Below are 17439 nucleotides of genomic sequence, written 5' to 3'. Positions count from 1 at the left end.
ACAAATTCCTGGAGTATAAAATGGAAGGAGTTGAAAAAAATAAGGAGAATCGTCTGGAAATGTAAAGAATTGGGTAAGAGAAATACGTGGATAGGTTGAGAAAAAAATGTGACAGTAGATTTGTGGGAGATGAGGTGTATGCTTAAGCTTATTCAAACATGATCTTTAAAGTTATGGGAATTAAGCATTTTCCTTTTCAATTTCTGTGTATAATATCTATTTAAAAATTTCTATTCATTTGCAGTAAAAAAATTATGAACTTTATGTGCATTTCCTTTTTTATTGATTATTTTAAAATTAAATAAAAGGTATGTTTTTTGCATAATTTAATCTTGCGCGTAGTCCTTTATTCTATCATAACTTACGGCTGCGTATCTCTTTTAAGCTGCGTAAATTATTAAAACGCATATAACCAAGGTTCTTGTAAACACAGTTATTAAAAATACCGTTTTTTTTACTGTACATTTCTCTAAAGGAATATCAGATATTTTAATGCGATATTCAGTTATTTTAATGTAGTATTGTTCATTCCATAAATAAATTACGCCCGGTATGGTGGGTTTAGTCTCTACCAATTACGTCTTTGGCTGCGATTCTATATCCTATGCTAGAAACTAGGGGAAGAGTGATTTGCACTTCCTCCAATAATGCTTAATTGTTTGAATTCTATTCTAATATGATGTGCGTCGTGGTTTCAGAAATGAAAGAGATTTATTATCTAAGAGTCGGGATGTAGTTTATCATTTTATTTACAGGATTATATTATTTATGTTTCTTGTTTATGATATTTTATTTATGTGAAGATCCAGTGAACGTATTTCTGTAGTTTTATCGAAACTTTCAGTTTATTATTTCAAATTAGTTTGATGAATAATTTACGGTAGATTCTCATGCAAAAATTTTGTATAGTGATGTCCGTTAGCCGAAGGTAAGTCCAAAGTATTTTCCTTTCTCACCAGCACTTATTTTTTATTTATTTTTTCCCTTCTATATCTGTTATTTAAAAACCTATGCATGAGATTATCAAATTAAAAACAGTCCTTGTACTGCATGACTATATAGTTCATTTTATGTAAGCAAAAAAGAAACGTTTTATTAATTATGAAGCTGATTTATTTAGTTTTGCTAGAGAAATCTGAACACTGCAATTTTCCCAATTTCATTCGTCTTTATAATATTGTGAGTGTAGTTAGTTAGAGAACTTTTTAAGACTAAGAGCACTAGGTAATGCGTGCAGAAAAAACATGAATTCGTTATAAGATAGAATCCGGAAAAAGACTTGTAAAAAGCTTGCAATGAAGTATAAATTAATGAAATACATCTAAAAAATCAATGAAAACAATTAAGATTTAAATTTGCTGCCCTATACAATTTTTTTCTTAAAAAAACCAAATGAGTACCTGCTGTCGGTTTTGGGTTTACTGATAAAAATAGATTTAAAAAAACTATGTTATGTCCATAATCCGAATATTTTAATTATCGGAAGTAAAATCGAAGTAATAGATCAGGTCCAAACTACTTCAGATAATCCGTACTCTTCGTATAAATCTCGTAGTTTGTCTCAATGCGAAAGATGAATATGTTAATTAAATAAGAAGGAAAATACGGAAAACAAAAAGTGAAACGGCTTGGAAACTTTTTGATTACAATATAAGGCTGTCATTGCTGACCAGGTGGCCTAGTGGTTAGCGTGCCTAACTGCGGAGGCGATGGTTGCGGGTTCGAACCCCACTCAGGGCATGGATGTTTCTTTCTCTCTCTATGTTCTATGTCATTTCTTCTGTGTGAATGTAACCCTGTCTATAAACGGGTTTGTGGTTGCATGATGTGGACGACGCTACTCCACCGCCGCACTGTGGAACAAAAATCATTTTTCGCGGTCAAAAATAAAAAAATGAAGTTATAAGAAGAAGAAAAATCTCAATATGGTTTTTTGTAGTAAAATGTCCAAGAAATATGACGGTGTATTTTTTTTTTTTTTTGGTTTATTAATGGAAATAGCAATTAAATAGAAACAAAGTCGAAATAAAAAAAAATTTTTTTTCAGTTAAATTTTTATTAATATGATAAATCCTTATAGTAAATAAAAATATTAAAACTATGCATGATTTATACATAAATGTATTTCTAAGAATTGATGAATTCATTATTTTATATAAATACTATTAAAACCAGAGTCATTTCCCTATTTCTGCCCTGTACAATGAAATTGTAACTTTAGGGTGCTCTATAAAAAAAGCCTTACGTTGCCGAGGTAAAAAAAATGTGTACATTTGTTTGGTATATATACTCAAGAACTAAAAAAAATTCGCTGCGAATATTTGCGAATTTGGCTGATATATCGATTTTTACAGTTCGTGTCATTTTTATAATAATGATAAAATTAATGAGAAAATTTTAAAAATAAACTTGAGATTATTATTTTTGTTATAACATTTTCAAAATATTTTATGTCTAGCAAAATAGATTCATCATTTTTTTTAAATTCGATAATCGAATTTGTAATTAACAATCTTAAATATTTTGATTCAATTTATTTAGTTTAAATTTGCTTTGATAAATATTCGCGATTTTACATCCATTACTTTATTTATTAAAATTACTAACCACAAATTTGTAATCAAAGATCTCAAAAACTACTAGTAAATAATTTTTATTTACTTATTTACAATTTTTTCAATAATCATCCCCCATTTTGTTTTTTGAAATTTTGACTTCATATTTGAAATCAGCGACCCTAAAAACCTTTAGGTGATCAATTTATAGAACATTGAAGTTAATTTTCTAATTTTGGCCGCATTTTTCTGATTTTGTCCCACTGTGCGCCGTGGCTTAGCCATAGGTGCCCACTGGGTAACGATAAGAGAGTAGCAATTCTGGCATTTCTGAGGCCATAGGGAAATAGACCCAAGAGCTCGCCATTAATCAAAAATAAATAAATAAATAAAGCTGCCATTTGCTAATTTAGAGCTGAGTCAAATTAATTAGTAATGTTTATTAATTTAGTTATGAAGTCGCAAATGAAAGAGTACACTGAAAAATAAAATTGCTAATAGCTCTTCGAATTAAGCATTCGACGACTCTAATATTAGTGCAACGGAACACTAATTTCAAGTTAACTTCAAATCGAGTGATCATACACTCATTAAAGAGTGTAGTTAATTCTAAACACCAATAACTGAGAATACTTACACGAAATTCACTTACAATCACATCATTCGCGAATTATTTCCGTTTTCGAAAAACCAATTTTGGGTTAAATAAGATTACGACAGTCGATTGCTTACAATCGAGTACGAATTTGTAGATGTTTTACACGCCGTTAAATATTTACTGAAACGAAAGTTCACAATTACAAAATGTATACATGTCTTTAGTTGTGTAAAAAGGATAATTGCAATTTAATTTTTAAATATCTGTCTATTATTTTTTTATAACCGTCCTTGAGCAGTCGATTGTGAATTTACGACTGTCGACTCCGTAGCGCTGTAATTTTGAATGTAATGCTCGACTCCGTAGCGCTGTAATTTTGAACCCAATCCAGAAAACAAGGAAACTCCTGGATTAAGTAATGGGAGAAATCGCCTTTGTGGAGGATTTTTTGATAGAAGTAACCCGCATTTGCGTTACATGGAGAGGAAAATCATGCAAATGCATCTCCTCCGGTTATCTTGACGGCAAGGATATTTTACGTCAGCACTATGGTCGGAGCGAGCTGGGTACGGAATCCGAATCGACCAGTCATCGCTGTGATTCAAACCCGAACCACCTCATTGGGTGGCGAGTGCCCTATCCCATGAGTCACCACGGCCCTGTAAATCATATTAAATAATTTTATACTATTTAAATAATTCTATATGCTTCTGTTTTGTTGAGCCTAATTTGAATTCGTCTTAATATTCTATCTGTGCGGCGCGTATGTTAGGTTCCCAAACTAATTTTATTCTAAAAATTAATATATGTGTGAATCCTAAATGAATGATCCTTACTTTATATCGCAAAAATAACTTTACTGAATCTTATGTGTACCATAATTTACTGTAAATATAAATTTTAGTGTTGCTGATTACTAAAAATTGGGGCAACTTTTTTACACTGTAGTAAAAAGATCATTATTGGTGTTTCACTACTCCGTTAACCATTCTCGATTTTTATTTTTGAGAAACGCCAAGAATCAAGAGTTATTTGTGTGTTTCACTGCCCACTTTTGTCTAAAATAGTTGCCACTATTACTGTTATTAAAATGTACGGAATTTTTTTACAGTGTAGTTTATCCGTAATTCGAAGCTGATTCTAGCTTCTTTTACTTCAACTGTCCTTTGCACATAATTTTAAAATTTGTTTACCCAAACACATTTTATGCAAAATAAATAAATAAATGAAAATTTAAAAAAATAATTGTATACTTAAATGTTTTCTAGCTTTTATATTACTTTAACTGTAGTTAAATATAGCAATTTTCGTATAGCTTTAATTTATATAAAACTAAATGCCGAAATATATAATTTAAAATATTGCAGTTTTTATAATTTCTTGATATCAGACAATACTCCAATTATTATAAAAAACTGTTCTGGATATCAGAAAGGAAATATCTTGCTTTTCGATGTTTAGTGTATTATAACTGATCTGTGAATTAACACTTTATTGGGCCATTTTTCTATTAATGATATGTTAAAATACTTTTGGGTTTGAGATTGTTTTATAAAAGAAAATTCCTTTAGCTTATTACTTAGAATTAATTTACTTAAGACTATTTTTTTGGTGATATGTTAAAATACTTTTGGGTTTGAGATTGTTTTATAAAAGAAAATTCTTTTAGCTTATTACTTAGAATTAATTTAATTTAAGACTATTTCTTTGGTGATATGTTAAAATACTTTTGGGTTTGAGATTGTTTTATAAAAGAAAATTCCTTTAGCTTATTACTTAGAATTAATTTACTTAAGACTATTTTTTTGGTGATATGTTAAAATACTTTTGGGTTTGAGATTGTTTTATAAAAGAAAATTCTTTTAGCTTATTACTTAGAATTAATTTAATTTAAGACTATTTTTTTGGTGATATGTTAAAATACTTTTGGGTTTGAGATTGTTTTATAAAAGAAAATTCCTTTAGCTTATTACTTAGAATTAATTTAATTTAAGACTATTTTTTTGGTGATATGTTAAAATACTTTTGGGTTTGAGATTGTTTTATAAAAGAAAATTCCTTTAGCTTATTACTTAGAATTAATTTACTTAAGACTATATTTTTGGTGAAATGTTAAAATACTTTTGGGTTTGAGATTGTTTTATAAAATAAAATTCCTCTAGCTTATTACTTAGAATTAATTTACTTAAGACTATTTTTTGGTAAGAAGGTGAGTGAGATTTTCAGACATGCACCTTTTGTAACGAATTGGCCATAAACTTGAACAACTATGCGTATAAATAACCTAATTTAAGAATTTTTCGTTTATAACTGCTAGTAAACCCAAAGAGAATGCATAAACGCACAAAAGAAAATAGCTCCCCAGTTTTGGCCTTTATTCTTGACCCTTTACTGCTACATTTTTTTTTTTTTTTAATTTTTCTGCAGTTATCAGCTGATGGCCACACAAGTCAATGATGGGAAAATAGCTACTCTTTAAAAATTAATCTAAGTTGGAGGAAAATTTACTTCAAACGGCCTGTTAAATCAAGCATAAAGATAATTTCATTCTTACCTATTATGGGAGTTTTCAAAATACAGAGAAACGCATAAAGAAAGAATCGAGAAGCTAGAGCCATATTTTGTTTCTCTTCTTCAATATATTCAAAAACTAGTCCTGGAAATGTTGTGCCAACTGCTCCAGATATATAACCAAAGATCATAACTCCAACCATCATCAATGCAAAGTTATAAGACCAGATTATATAGCCAGCATCTAACAGTAATATTAGAAAACAAGTTAAACTAAAATTCGTTCTTGTCATGAAATGACCATCAGTAATCCAGTTCAGAGTCAAATTACCCAATATTTCAGCAAGCGGGATAAACATGGCGAAGTAAACAGACAGATCGTTGGATATTCCCTTATCTCGAGCATAATCAACTATAATGGTCCAGTTTAGGGTTGTAAGGAATGCGTAAATACTTTGCACAAACATTATGGAATGGAATGTAGGATCTAAGAACAGTCGGAAAGATTTCCAGGATAGTTTGTTTTTGCTTTTTGTGCTCTCCTTCTGTTGACTAATATTGTTTGTCATATCTTTTTCATGCATAAATCCATTTTCATACTCAGTGTTTTTAACGGAAGGTTTTCTTTCAGTATATCGCACGAGTTGAACATCAGAATCAGGCTTAGATTTCGTCTTTTGTTGAAAATACTGCTGAGTGTCATCTGTTTCTAAGGATTTCATTGTTACATGATCGGAATTTTTCTCGTTTTTATTATCTGCCTCTCCATTTACACATATTACATAAACTTTATTTGAAGCATCATGTTTTTGTTGAGTGCTATCAATTTTGTGTTGGTCTTCTTCATCCAATACAAATGCCGGATTTTGATGACACGTGTTTTTTTGATTAGGTGAATCCTTTACCTCTTTCACAATTCTGCGTTCATTATGTGGATGCTTTAAGAGGATTGCAGCGGGAATGGTATTTAAAAAAATTCCACCCAAAATCAAAAACATTCCTTTCGTACCATATGCACTGTCTAAGTAAGTAATCACCGGTGACATGATTATAGCTCCTACACATGATCCCGTTAGAACAATGCCGTTTACGAGATTGATATGCTCGGTGAAATGAAGCTTTAAAATGGTTGGTATCAGGGTATTACCGAAAGCTAGTCCGCAGCCTAAAAAGCAAAATTTTTGATTAGTAAGTTGACCAAAAAAATTATATTAAAATTTTTTACTAATACAGACCGGATTTTAAATAAAACTACAAGTTTTTTTCAGTACTTTATGTTGTGACTGGCCTTCAATCGCCAAGCTAATTCTCAGTTGACGACTACCAATGTTCAACTCCTGAAATTCAGAACTTATGGCAAAGGAGACAATGGAATCCTAGATCAAGCATTGTGACAAATTAGCCTTTCTGGAGGACTTTTTGATGAAACTAACCTGCATTTGCGTTACTGGGAGAGGAAAATCTTTTACGGTTAGTCCAACAGAAAGGGAATTCAAACCCATGATTTGTCTTCCATTAAGGATATTTTACGTCAACACTATTGTCGGTGCGGGCTGGGAGCTGAATTTGTATCATTCAGTCACTGCAAGGATTAGTATCTCACATCATTGGGAGGGGGTGTTGAAGGCAAACCCTCTATCCCCTGAGCTATATCGGCATAAACACTACAAGTTTAGAACTTCATTACTAAAATCTCTCAACTGGAAATTTACTTTAAAAATTATTCAACCTAACTCCTTGAGCGTTTCATCCGAGCGTTTTGTCTTGTGCCAGAATATTATTACTGGAAACATGATTATTGCCCCTACCAGTTAGAACAGTGCCATTCACGAGGTTAATGCGGTCCATGAAAAAGAAGTTGTAAAGGTTTTTGGTATTTGTATGTCATCAAAAGCTGATTACGTGCCTAAAAAGGTAATTTTTAGGTTAGTAAGTTATTCAACAAGTTGAGGTATATTTTAAGATTTTTAATAAATTACAGGCCGATTTTAAATTAAAATCCCAAATTTAAACTTCATAACTGAAAATTCTCAGCTGAAATGGTAATTAAAAAAATTCCACAAAAATTCACGAATAAATCGTTTTTAACCGACTGTCACGTGTAGTAAGTAATATTATTTCTAGAGACATGATAATAGCTCCCTACACGCGATCCATTGCCATTAACAAGGTTAATGGAGTAACAGGCTGAATCAGATCAATGTTCCGTCAATCAATTTCCACTATTCCTATTGGACGATTCGTAGTCCTATTCCAATAGAAACATTTTCCTATTGGTTGCATCTGTAATTGAGTAATTGTTAATGGATTTTCAGCGGACAGGTAAGAAAAGCAACGTCAGCTTAGGCATAACTATATGCTTGTAAAAATAGGCTTTATAATTATCGTTAATAATGTGCTACCATAAACAAGTCCCAAATCATTCACAAGAGGACACGAATCCTTCACGATTACGCAAATCATTCACTCATTTAAAAAAAAAATACTGCAGTGGGAATGGAATTTAAAAATAAAAAACTTTTCCCAAAATCAATTATATATGTATGCTGTTGTCTTGTTATTTGCGTCCTCTATGAAGGTTGACCATCAAGACATAATTGTTGTACTAACACATCATCCATTAATCAGTAGAATAAGACCATTAACGTGTCCTTCGTAAAATGAAACTTTAAAACTATTGCTTGGATTAGATGCTACTAAAAGCTAGTCCCGCACCTAAGGATGCAATGTTTGGGGTTAGTGATTTTATTTTGATTTGATTTAAATGGCAGGATGATATAGCACGCAGATTTAATACTTTATTACTAAAAGAAATTCCGATTCAAATTTCTAATAATGAGTAACACCTTTATTCTTTCTAAGCCAATAAAAATACTTTAAATAAAAAATGCTGATTTCATTTTATTGAAAAGAAAATTTAAAAAAAATAAATATTGAAAAAAAGAACGTAAATTTTTTATAAAGTAATTTTGATAATTAAATTCTAACTATTTATTAAATACTGTTATTAATAATTATAGTAATTGAAGAAATTAATGAATTTATTTGTGGTAAGTTAAAATCCGAACTGAAACTTCGAAGTTAGCGCACGCGTGCCTCCATTCGAGAGCGTCCCCCAAATACTTCTATATTAGTTGATGGCTTTACGTACGAGATCTGGATGTAAGATGTTTTGTTTGTCTGCTTGTTAATCATATACCATTGTTAATGTTGTTTTGCCAATAAAATATGTTATGAATTAGTGCTGGTATTATCCTGGACAGTGACAATATTTTTATTTAAAGAATAATTGCTAAGAGTTAACAAAAGTTGCCCTTTTCTGTTTCAGTTTTATACGGTAGCTAAAAAGCCAGATTTATAGCTATCAATATTATGTGCGTGAATCATGTTTCATGCATATGAAATTTGAAATGCTTAGAGGTTATTATCAACAATTAAAATTGTCTTGCTGTAATGATGCCAATTGGCAATGCTTTTACTATCTGCAGATTATCTTTTTGGCAGAATTGGAAAGACAATCATTAGCCAAAAAATGGAAAGCTTAAATTATAACGGGTGAGAATTGTTCGTTAGAAATATACTAAGTTATATAAATTAAAAAGAAACTTGTAAAAAGAAATGGAAAAGGTCTTATTCAAGTTAAACATAGAGGCGTATTACTGAATAGTTAAAAACTAAGTATCCTATATAAAATAAATAAATGAATTGATAAAATAAATGAATAAATAGTTCGGAATATTATCTGAATATGACAATAATAATTAGCTAAATTTAAATTATGAATTGTAAACCAATTTCCAGATTTCTCTTTCATTAAAGTTGAGAATATCTTTCTTAATTAGTACACTGGGTTTTCCGTAATTACCATACTTGCTGGAATATTTTATAAAACTCAGTGAGATGTCACAATTCTCTATTATCTTTATCTTTATTCCCTATCTTTATAAGATATCATAAATAAATATCAGTAAGATCGGAAAAGTTTTCTAACTCTGATCAATCACTGAGGTCAAAAGAGCTCGTAAAAAATATAATTTAAAACCAGTTTAGTTGAGGATGAAGCTTAAAGGCGAATATTTTAATTCTTCCTTTATTTTCTAACCCCAACAATAGAAGGCCCAAGAAGGCTTTGGTTTTTTTTTATTTTTTAAACAATTTATTACAGATTCGTCGCCTTTTAACTGATGATAATTCCATACTGTGTGAGTGAAAAGTACAGTGCGCAAAATAAAAAATGTATCCTAAATAACTTTTACGGACATAATAGTCACGATTATAATAGTTCAAAGGGGTCGTGACTTCAAATATGCTAAATATTTAGTGCTAACTATTAATTAAGTTATGCAATCAGGCACAAAACAGTACTGTCTCTGAATAAGCATACCTTACTTTGGATTATTAAATAAAATTAACTTTTGCGTCTAAAATTGAATGTTGGTATTAATCCAGTTGATAACAGTAAGTAACTTTTGAAATACTGTATAACTGTGACTCTATAAAAACGCCTCTACTAAGACAAACATATCGTCAAAAAAAAAATTTCCACCAAGAGAATTTGAACACTTTAAATGCTTTTTTTCGAAATAATGCATTCATATGTCCCAAAGAATGGGAAAGAGAGACGGAGTTGCCAATGAGTAAACTCCCAAATTGTTTATAGAACTTACCTTTGGAATGAAAAGCAGTTTGTTAAGAACAGGAATTTACAAGGGAGTAATTTGAATAAAAGAGTAATGAAATTCTTCTAACCATAGTTCTGAACAATATATATCGCTAGAAATAGGACAAAGCTCTTGTACTCTTTCAGACTACACTAAACCTAATATTTGCAAATTTTGCTAGTTTCTATGTCCTCTCTAAAGTTCACAAAAATCAAATTGTTTTAAGACCTATGGTCTTTAACAGTTATACCCCTGACTATAAAATAGCTCTCTATTTAGCTCATATCATATCTCTTCTAACGTCTAACAATATCCATATAGTTAAAACTTCCTATGATTTTGTTTCCCAATTAACGCATCTTTCACCCTCCAGCAAAACTATACTCTGTCTTGATGTTTTTTTCTCACTAATGTTCCTATTTCTAGTGCTATCGATTGTTTCAAACTACTGTTGCAAGTCTTGATGTTTTTTTCTCACTAATGTCCCTATTTCTAGTGCTATCGATTGTTTCAAACTACTGTTGCAAGTCTTGATGTTTTTTTCTCACTAATGTCCCTATTTCTAGTGCTATCGATTGTTTCAAACTACTGTTGCAAGTCTTGATGTTTTTTTCTCACTAATGTCCCTATTTCTAGTGCTATCGATTGTTTCAAACTACTGTTGCAAGTCTTGATGTTTTTTTCTCACTAATGTCCCTATTTCTAGTGCTATCGATTGTTTCAAACTACTGTTGCAAGTCTTGATGTTTTTTTCTCACTAATGTCCCTATTTCTAGTGCTATCGATTGTTTCAAACTACTGTTGCAAGTCTTGATGTTTTTTTCTCACTAATGTCCCTATTTCTAGTGCTATCGATTGTTTCAAACTATTGTTGCAAGTCTTGATGTTTTTTTTCTCACTAATGTCCCTATTTCTAGTGCTATCGATTGTTTAAAACTACTGTTGCAAGTCTTGATGTTTTTTTCTCACTAATGTCCCTATTTCTAGTGCTATCGATTGTTTAAAACTACTGTTGCAAGTCTTGATGTTTTTTTCTCACTAATGTCCCTATTTCCAGTGCTATCGATTGTTTAAAACTACTGTTGCAAAAATTTCACTTCTCTTTTATTGAAGTTGAAGATATTGTCTCCCTTATCAATTTCTATGTTTAGCTAACAGTTTTTCATTTCAATGGTAAATTAACATTTTAATTAAATATAATTAAACATTTTCAGGGTTTAGCCATATATATCCCCCTCTTTATCTTTTTAACATGCTCATGCATTATTTTGAGGAAAGGTTTTTAAGTTGTTTAAAATCTCTTGGTGGAAAAGTTTCAGAATTTCTTACTTTTGTTTTCCGCCCTCTTTACCCTTGTTCTGAATCTTCTTCTTTAAATTCCGAAATTTACTTTCTCTATTCGCGTTTTGCTAACTGTGGATTTAAACCTGCTATAGTTGATTCAGCTCTTTCTTATCTCACTAGACCCGAATGTTTCTCATTCTTTTAAAAAAATGCAGGGAACTAATTAATTTACTGTTTTTTTTCCTTCTTGTTTACTGTAAAATTGCTATTATTCTGTTCCGTTTTTTAAAATCATTTTTAAGAATGTAAACAAAATTGAATTAAATCTCTTAAAGATTCCATCATTATTGAGAATCACTGGGCATTAATCACATACCTGCGGCTTCGGTTACATTGGACAAACCAGACGAGCTTCAAATTTAAAATTAAGGAACACGATACATATTTCCGTTATCAAGAATTCGATAAATCATCGATTGCTGCATATTGTTAGAATGTTGGGCCTAAATTCAATTTTAACAGTGCTAAAATTATTCCCCCCCCCCCGTCACATTAGCTGATCTTAATACCCTGGAATTTCGTTTTTTTTTTTTCCTTTCCTTTCCAATTTAACGCTGATTCTCTTGTTAAGTACATTAGTTACTCAATATCTTTCCTTAGCGCGTGAAGTACATTTTACCCAGATTGGCCCTGATCGATAACATTGTCTTTTCTTGCTGTTTTTCATATTTATTAATGTATTTTTGATTGACTCTCGGCTATTTCAGTTCTTCTAGTTTTGTTTTTCATCTTAATTTTCTATTTTTTGTTGGAAACTTTAAATTTTATATATCAAATTCTTTTTGTTTCTTTTCATTTACGGCTGGCAAGTCTTGAGAATTGGAGTTGATTTTTGAGAGCTTGTTATATGTCGACTTTTATTTTCGTCTGCATATTTTTGACGCCAATGAAGATTTTTTATCTAGCAATTTTATCAATCATTTTATTTATGTTGTCTTATTGAAAGAAATTGTAATGGTACCTTACCGTAAATGAGACCAAGGCAAAGTGTTGCTGTTAAAATGTCCTCGGCAAAATAGCAACTACCTACCCCAACAGCACCAAGAATACATCCAGTCAAAGTAACAGCTCGAAATCCAAATGTTTCTCCCAGAAATGCAGTAAAGGGACCTAAAAGAAATAATTGCTGTACCATTTACGAAAAATGCAAGAATTAGTCATTACAGCCATCGTTATTGTAAGAAAAAAGTTCTAAATTGTGATTTTATTTGAAACCAGTGTTTTTTCCTTTTATTATTTGTATTATGCTTTGAAAAGATGAAATACGAAAATCTTCATAAAGCTAATGTAGTGAATAAAGTTAAACTACACTAAAAAACCGAATTAAACTACAAAAATCGACAATGATTGAAAGAACGCCAGAGAATTGCACAGATAATATTACAAAAACAGACAACGAATAAAGTTGAACAACTTGAAAAAATTACATTCAAGCTTTTTTAAATGCTGTTAAGCTTATTTATATATCTTTAGCTTTATTCATAACAATAAGTTAATCTTTTTTTTTAATTGAGTTCATACAACTCGATAAGAAGTGAATTGATTATGCCTAACCATGTGGTTTATATCAGATTTAAATGGATACCAGTAAGCCCGTGTGTTAAACCTGGTCGGCTTCTGAATCGAAAAATGCCACTATTTGACAACGATGACATCACTTACAAGTATTCAAATGAACTAGAGAATTGAACTGAATTAGACAGGCCGACTTATCATCTATTTTTGGAGCAAAAAGCTAACATAAGCACAATGTTAACATAACGTTAACTTGCGAACTTGTTTGCTCCAATATTGCTTGATAGGTCAGCTCTGATAGTATAGCAGCCTTAAATCGAACAATTCTCTTTTAAGAAGATATTACACACACACAAAAAAAAGTTTTAATCTTCACGAAGATTAAAAGGTAGAAAACTATTGATAGTATCTCAAAATCAAGATTAGCTTTGTATAGAACGAAAAGGGACAGCATTTCGGAATATTTCACCAATCATAAATAAAAGTAATGGCTCTTCTAAGGATCTAATTCAAAGTTTTATTCTGTTATACTCACATCATTTTGGTTACATAATACTATTACTCGGAGATGACCTTCAACACGTTTTTTTAGGAATGTTACCAAGCACTACAATATAACCTCAATTTTTACAAATTTATCACTGATTATCATACTAATATAAAAATGACGTAATTTGGTGTAAAGCCGCACCGTAACTACTAAAACCCTTATACACTTATTCATAACTCTAGTTTTCTTTAAAATGGTTTAACCATGCTGTACCTTCTGTTAAAATTGAAGATCCAGTTATTATAAGAAATTACATTTATATAGATATCAGAAAGCTTTAAAAGCATTTTTAAGCAATCATAAGATTCTAACAGTTCTATGCGCTCAGATGATTTTTCATACGATGGGATTAGAACTTATGAAAATTCAGGAAATTTTGTGAGATATTATATTATTTAAGCTTTTGCACTTTCTTATCCTGCTACGGGTAGTTCACTTTTTCTTAGAAAATTGTATGTTTATTTTCCCTCAACGGTTTTCCAACACTACTTCACAAAATGTTCGCCTAAATCAGTCAACTTCAAAACATGTTACAAATAATGTTATCTGCTTTTATAATTGATCTCGTTGTGCTGCTTTTTATTATTGCTGACGTTAGCTTGATTTCTTATGATTTAAATGTCAACACGATGAATTATTTCTGATAATCTGATTCCGAAAAGATTTACATAAACAAGGGGAAGAATGCAATTTATTGAAATAATTTTTTTAAAACTTACCTGTTAATGTTCGCAAGATACCAAATATGACTATAGGCACAGATGCCTTTGATCTTTCTGTTTGAAATCCATTTGTAAGAATCACATAGAATATTCCAGCTAAACGCATGGGCAATGCAACGAAAAAGCCTACCATAAAACAAGCTACCAATACTAACCAACTGGTTAAACTATTATATCCAAATGTTTTCATTTTAGTGATAATTACTGAATTAACATATATAATCTAGTTTTCATGAGGAAGTAGATCCACTTTTACAATAATTACCACTTTTCCAATCAAAAATATTAATTATAAATATAATACAAAAAATGTTTGAACACTGCCTCTTCACTCTGGCTTTCATGACTAAGTAGAAAAAAAAAGATCGATTCACACGTTAGACAAATACAAATCTTGACACGGCACCTGCTAATTTCCATAAAATACTCAAACCACGAAATATTACTCTATTCGTGATGCTAATTTTTTTATTACGATGGGAATAAATTCTCACGTAAGTTCTGTTGTTTCTTTTGTACGAATTATGCACATATTTTTATCATGCATGCGTCGTTTATTACTACTTCTCCAGTACAAAATTGTATTGACTATTGCATTAATAATGAATAAAAAAAATATTAACTTAATCACGAAACTCGCTGCAATTCGAGTAATAAATGATGGGATGGTGTTAGATAAATATAGAAACAGTTTAAATACGTTCTATTGTTTTCGAATTCAATTGATTGCTTGACGATTCAAAAAATGGAAATTTACTGAACAAAAGGACCATTCATTATCAGTTATGTACCTTTTAAGATATGTGTAAACAAAGGAAATCACAGTTACAGCATTGAATTAATTGATTTATAACTTAGAATGTGAGATTAACTTAATGAATTTAATCTTTAATCAGAATAAAAGAAGAGGATTCCAGAATAAAATTTGGAAAAACTTGCTAGTTCTTTTTATTGCAGCACTCCAAAATTGCATCGTTAACCCTTGGGAAACTCGGAATATCATCTACCATGTGAAAAACTCTACCAGCTTCCTTTTTGTGGGATGCAAATTGTGCATGTTAAAAATTTAACAAACAATTGACATAATTTATAATGTTAAAACAGTTCATACAGAGAACTGTAAAATATAATTATGAACTTTAAAGTTTTCTGATATTATATTTCTTAAATTGTGTCGTATCACCGTCAATCTCAGAGCATAAATATTTTTTAAAGAAAACTTCTTTTCCGCAACACTTAGACAAAAGGAGATAAGAACCAAAATTCCTTAATTTAAGAATTAAAACAGTGGGTTTTAAAACACAACGTGAGGAGGTAGGAGAACGTGAAGGACTGACTACTTAGTTTGATCAAAAATTCCTAAATAATTCAGAACTTTAACTGCAGCTTAAGTAATTTAAGTTTAGTAAAAAATTAATTATAAAAAATCTAATAAGAAATATTAAAATTAAAAAAAAAAATCGCAAATTTATTTTTAAAGATTTTTGTTTTAAAATCAATTTAAAAAGTTTTTTAATTGAAAACTGCAAGCACATATTTGCTTAAAATTTAAGACATGGCAACCCAGATCCGGTCAACTTTTGTATAAAAATGCATCAAAGTATATTAAAAAAATTATAACAATAAGATGGTGCCATGAATCCTAGCAAACAATCTCAGCAAAATAGTCCAAAAATTAAAACAGCGAAGTGACAGTTGTGGGAAATCCATATGGAGTGTAATCTCCTCTGATGGCATTGTAGTTCTTACAAGAGACTCTTAATGCGATTTACTAAATTCTCATTAGATCTTGAGATTTTGGTCTAATAACAAGTCTTGTTTCTCAAACCTCCTTTAATGCAGTATTTAGCCCCGCAGATTTCTGAGACGGTGTGAAAAACTTCAAATACTATGCCAAGAACACCAGAGACATGATCTATGGTATTCAAATATGGAGATCAGGCTGACCACTCCAAGTTCTGAAAATCTTGATATTCAAGGTATTCTTGCCCAGCCCAGGTCTGTGACTAAGCGTATTGTTATACGCGTTGTTGTGCGCGCGTGTAATTACTGGGGTCCGATAGTGCCTCTGATCAATTTTATAAAGAGTTCTAAGATCTCAGCCCTTTGCCTTAGAGAATTATAGAAGTTTTCCTGACACACTTCCTGATCGCAAGAGAGCCTGTCTGAGTTGGTGTAGGACACAGATGCAGAGGGTCCATGTTCTATTCACTGATGAATCCCGATTTGGTCTAATCAATGATTTTCTACATGTTGATGTAAGAGGAGAACTAGCGACCATGTTCCATCTCTCCATCGTCATGGAAATGGACCACTCTGGAGGTTGAGGTGTTAGGTTTTAGATAAACGTGATAGTGGACGACCACATAGACCTACACATCATTAAAGAGGTACCTTTTTACTTGCCTGAAGTACAGGGATGAGATTTTAGAGCTTAATGTGAAATTGTCAAGATTCACTGTCTGTCTTCAATATATTTTATAGAATGAGAACACGCGTCCACACAGAGCTGTTCGAGAAACACATTGAAGCTGGAGATATTTAAATGGTGTTTCCGCGAGTGAAATCTCTAAACCTTATTTCCATAGACCATGTCTAGAATGTACTTTGTAGAGTAGATAGTTCACCACTCCCTTCCATAAATCACTAGGGCAAAAACAAATACTGTCTTAAGGGACAAGTTGAATGTATCACCCTAAAATCTTAAATTTATTGTAACGAAACCATTTTTCAACCGCAAAAATAGCTTAAGACTTCATTGTGAGATCAGCATTGCCGTAAGGAAAGGCCATATCCAATAAAAAAAATCTCACAAGTGTTATTTTAACAATAACTAACATAAATATAGATGAATTAATTTTATTTCACTGAAGTTTCAAGCAACATAGTTTTCTGCATTCTATAGTTCTAATGAAATCGAATTGTATTATCTGAATTAAAATCTTCAGTTTTATTTTGAAGGCGCTGCCAACGCCATCTGCAG

General features: G+C 30.9%; 1 protein-coding gene across 5 annotated transcripts in view; it reads right to left on the bottom strand.

The window, feature by feature from the left end:
- Positions 1-17439, bottom strand: part of LOC107436509 (monocarboxylate transporter 12) — a 41710-nt gene that overhangs the window by 1709 nt on the left and 22562 nt on the right. For 4 of the 5 annotated variants that reach the window (XM_087151238.1, XM_016048256.4, XM_016048257.4 and 1 more), the window contains 2 exons: positions 12636-12779; positions 5708-6829 (listed from right to left, as the gene is read on the bottom strand). In XM_087151238.1, the coding sequence (XP_087007364.1) occupies positions 5708-6829; positions 12636-12779 (1266 nt within the window). Of the gene's footprint in view, positions 1-5707; positions 6830-12635; positions 12780-14453; positions 15241-17439 lie in introns of those variants that run through there. The other variant, XM_016048255.4, reaches the window with a different exon arrangement.

This window comes from Parasteatoda tepidariorum, chromosome 9 (assembly GCF_982258835.1).
Source record: "Parasteatoda tepidariorum strain Cologne lab strain chromosome 9, Ptep-v5.0, whole genome shotgun sequence".
Taxonomy (NCBI): domain Eukaryota; kingdom Metazoa; phylum Arthropoda; class Arachnida; order Araneae; family Theridiidae; genus Parasteatoda; species Parasteatoda tepidariorum.
This window is presented reverse-complemented; position numbering and strand designations above follow the sequence as displayed.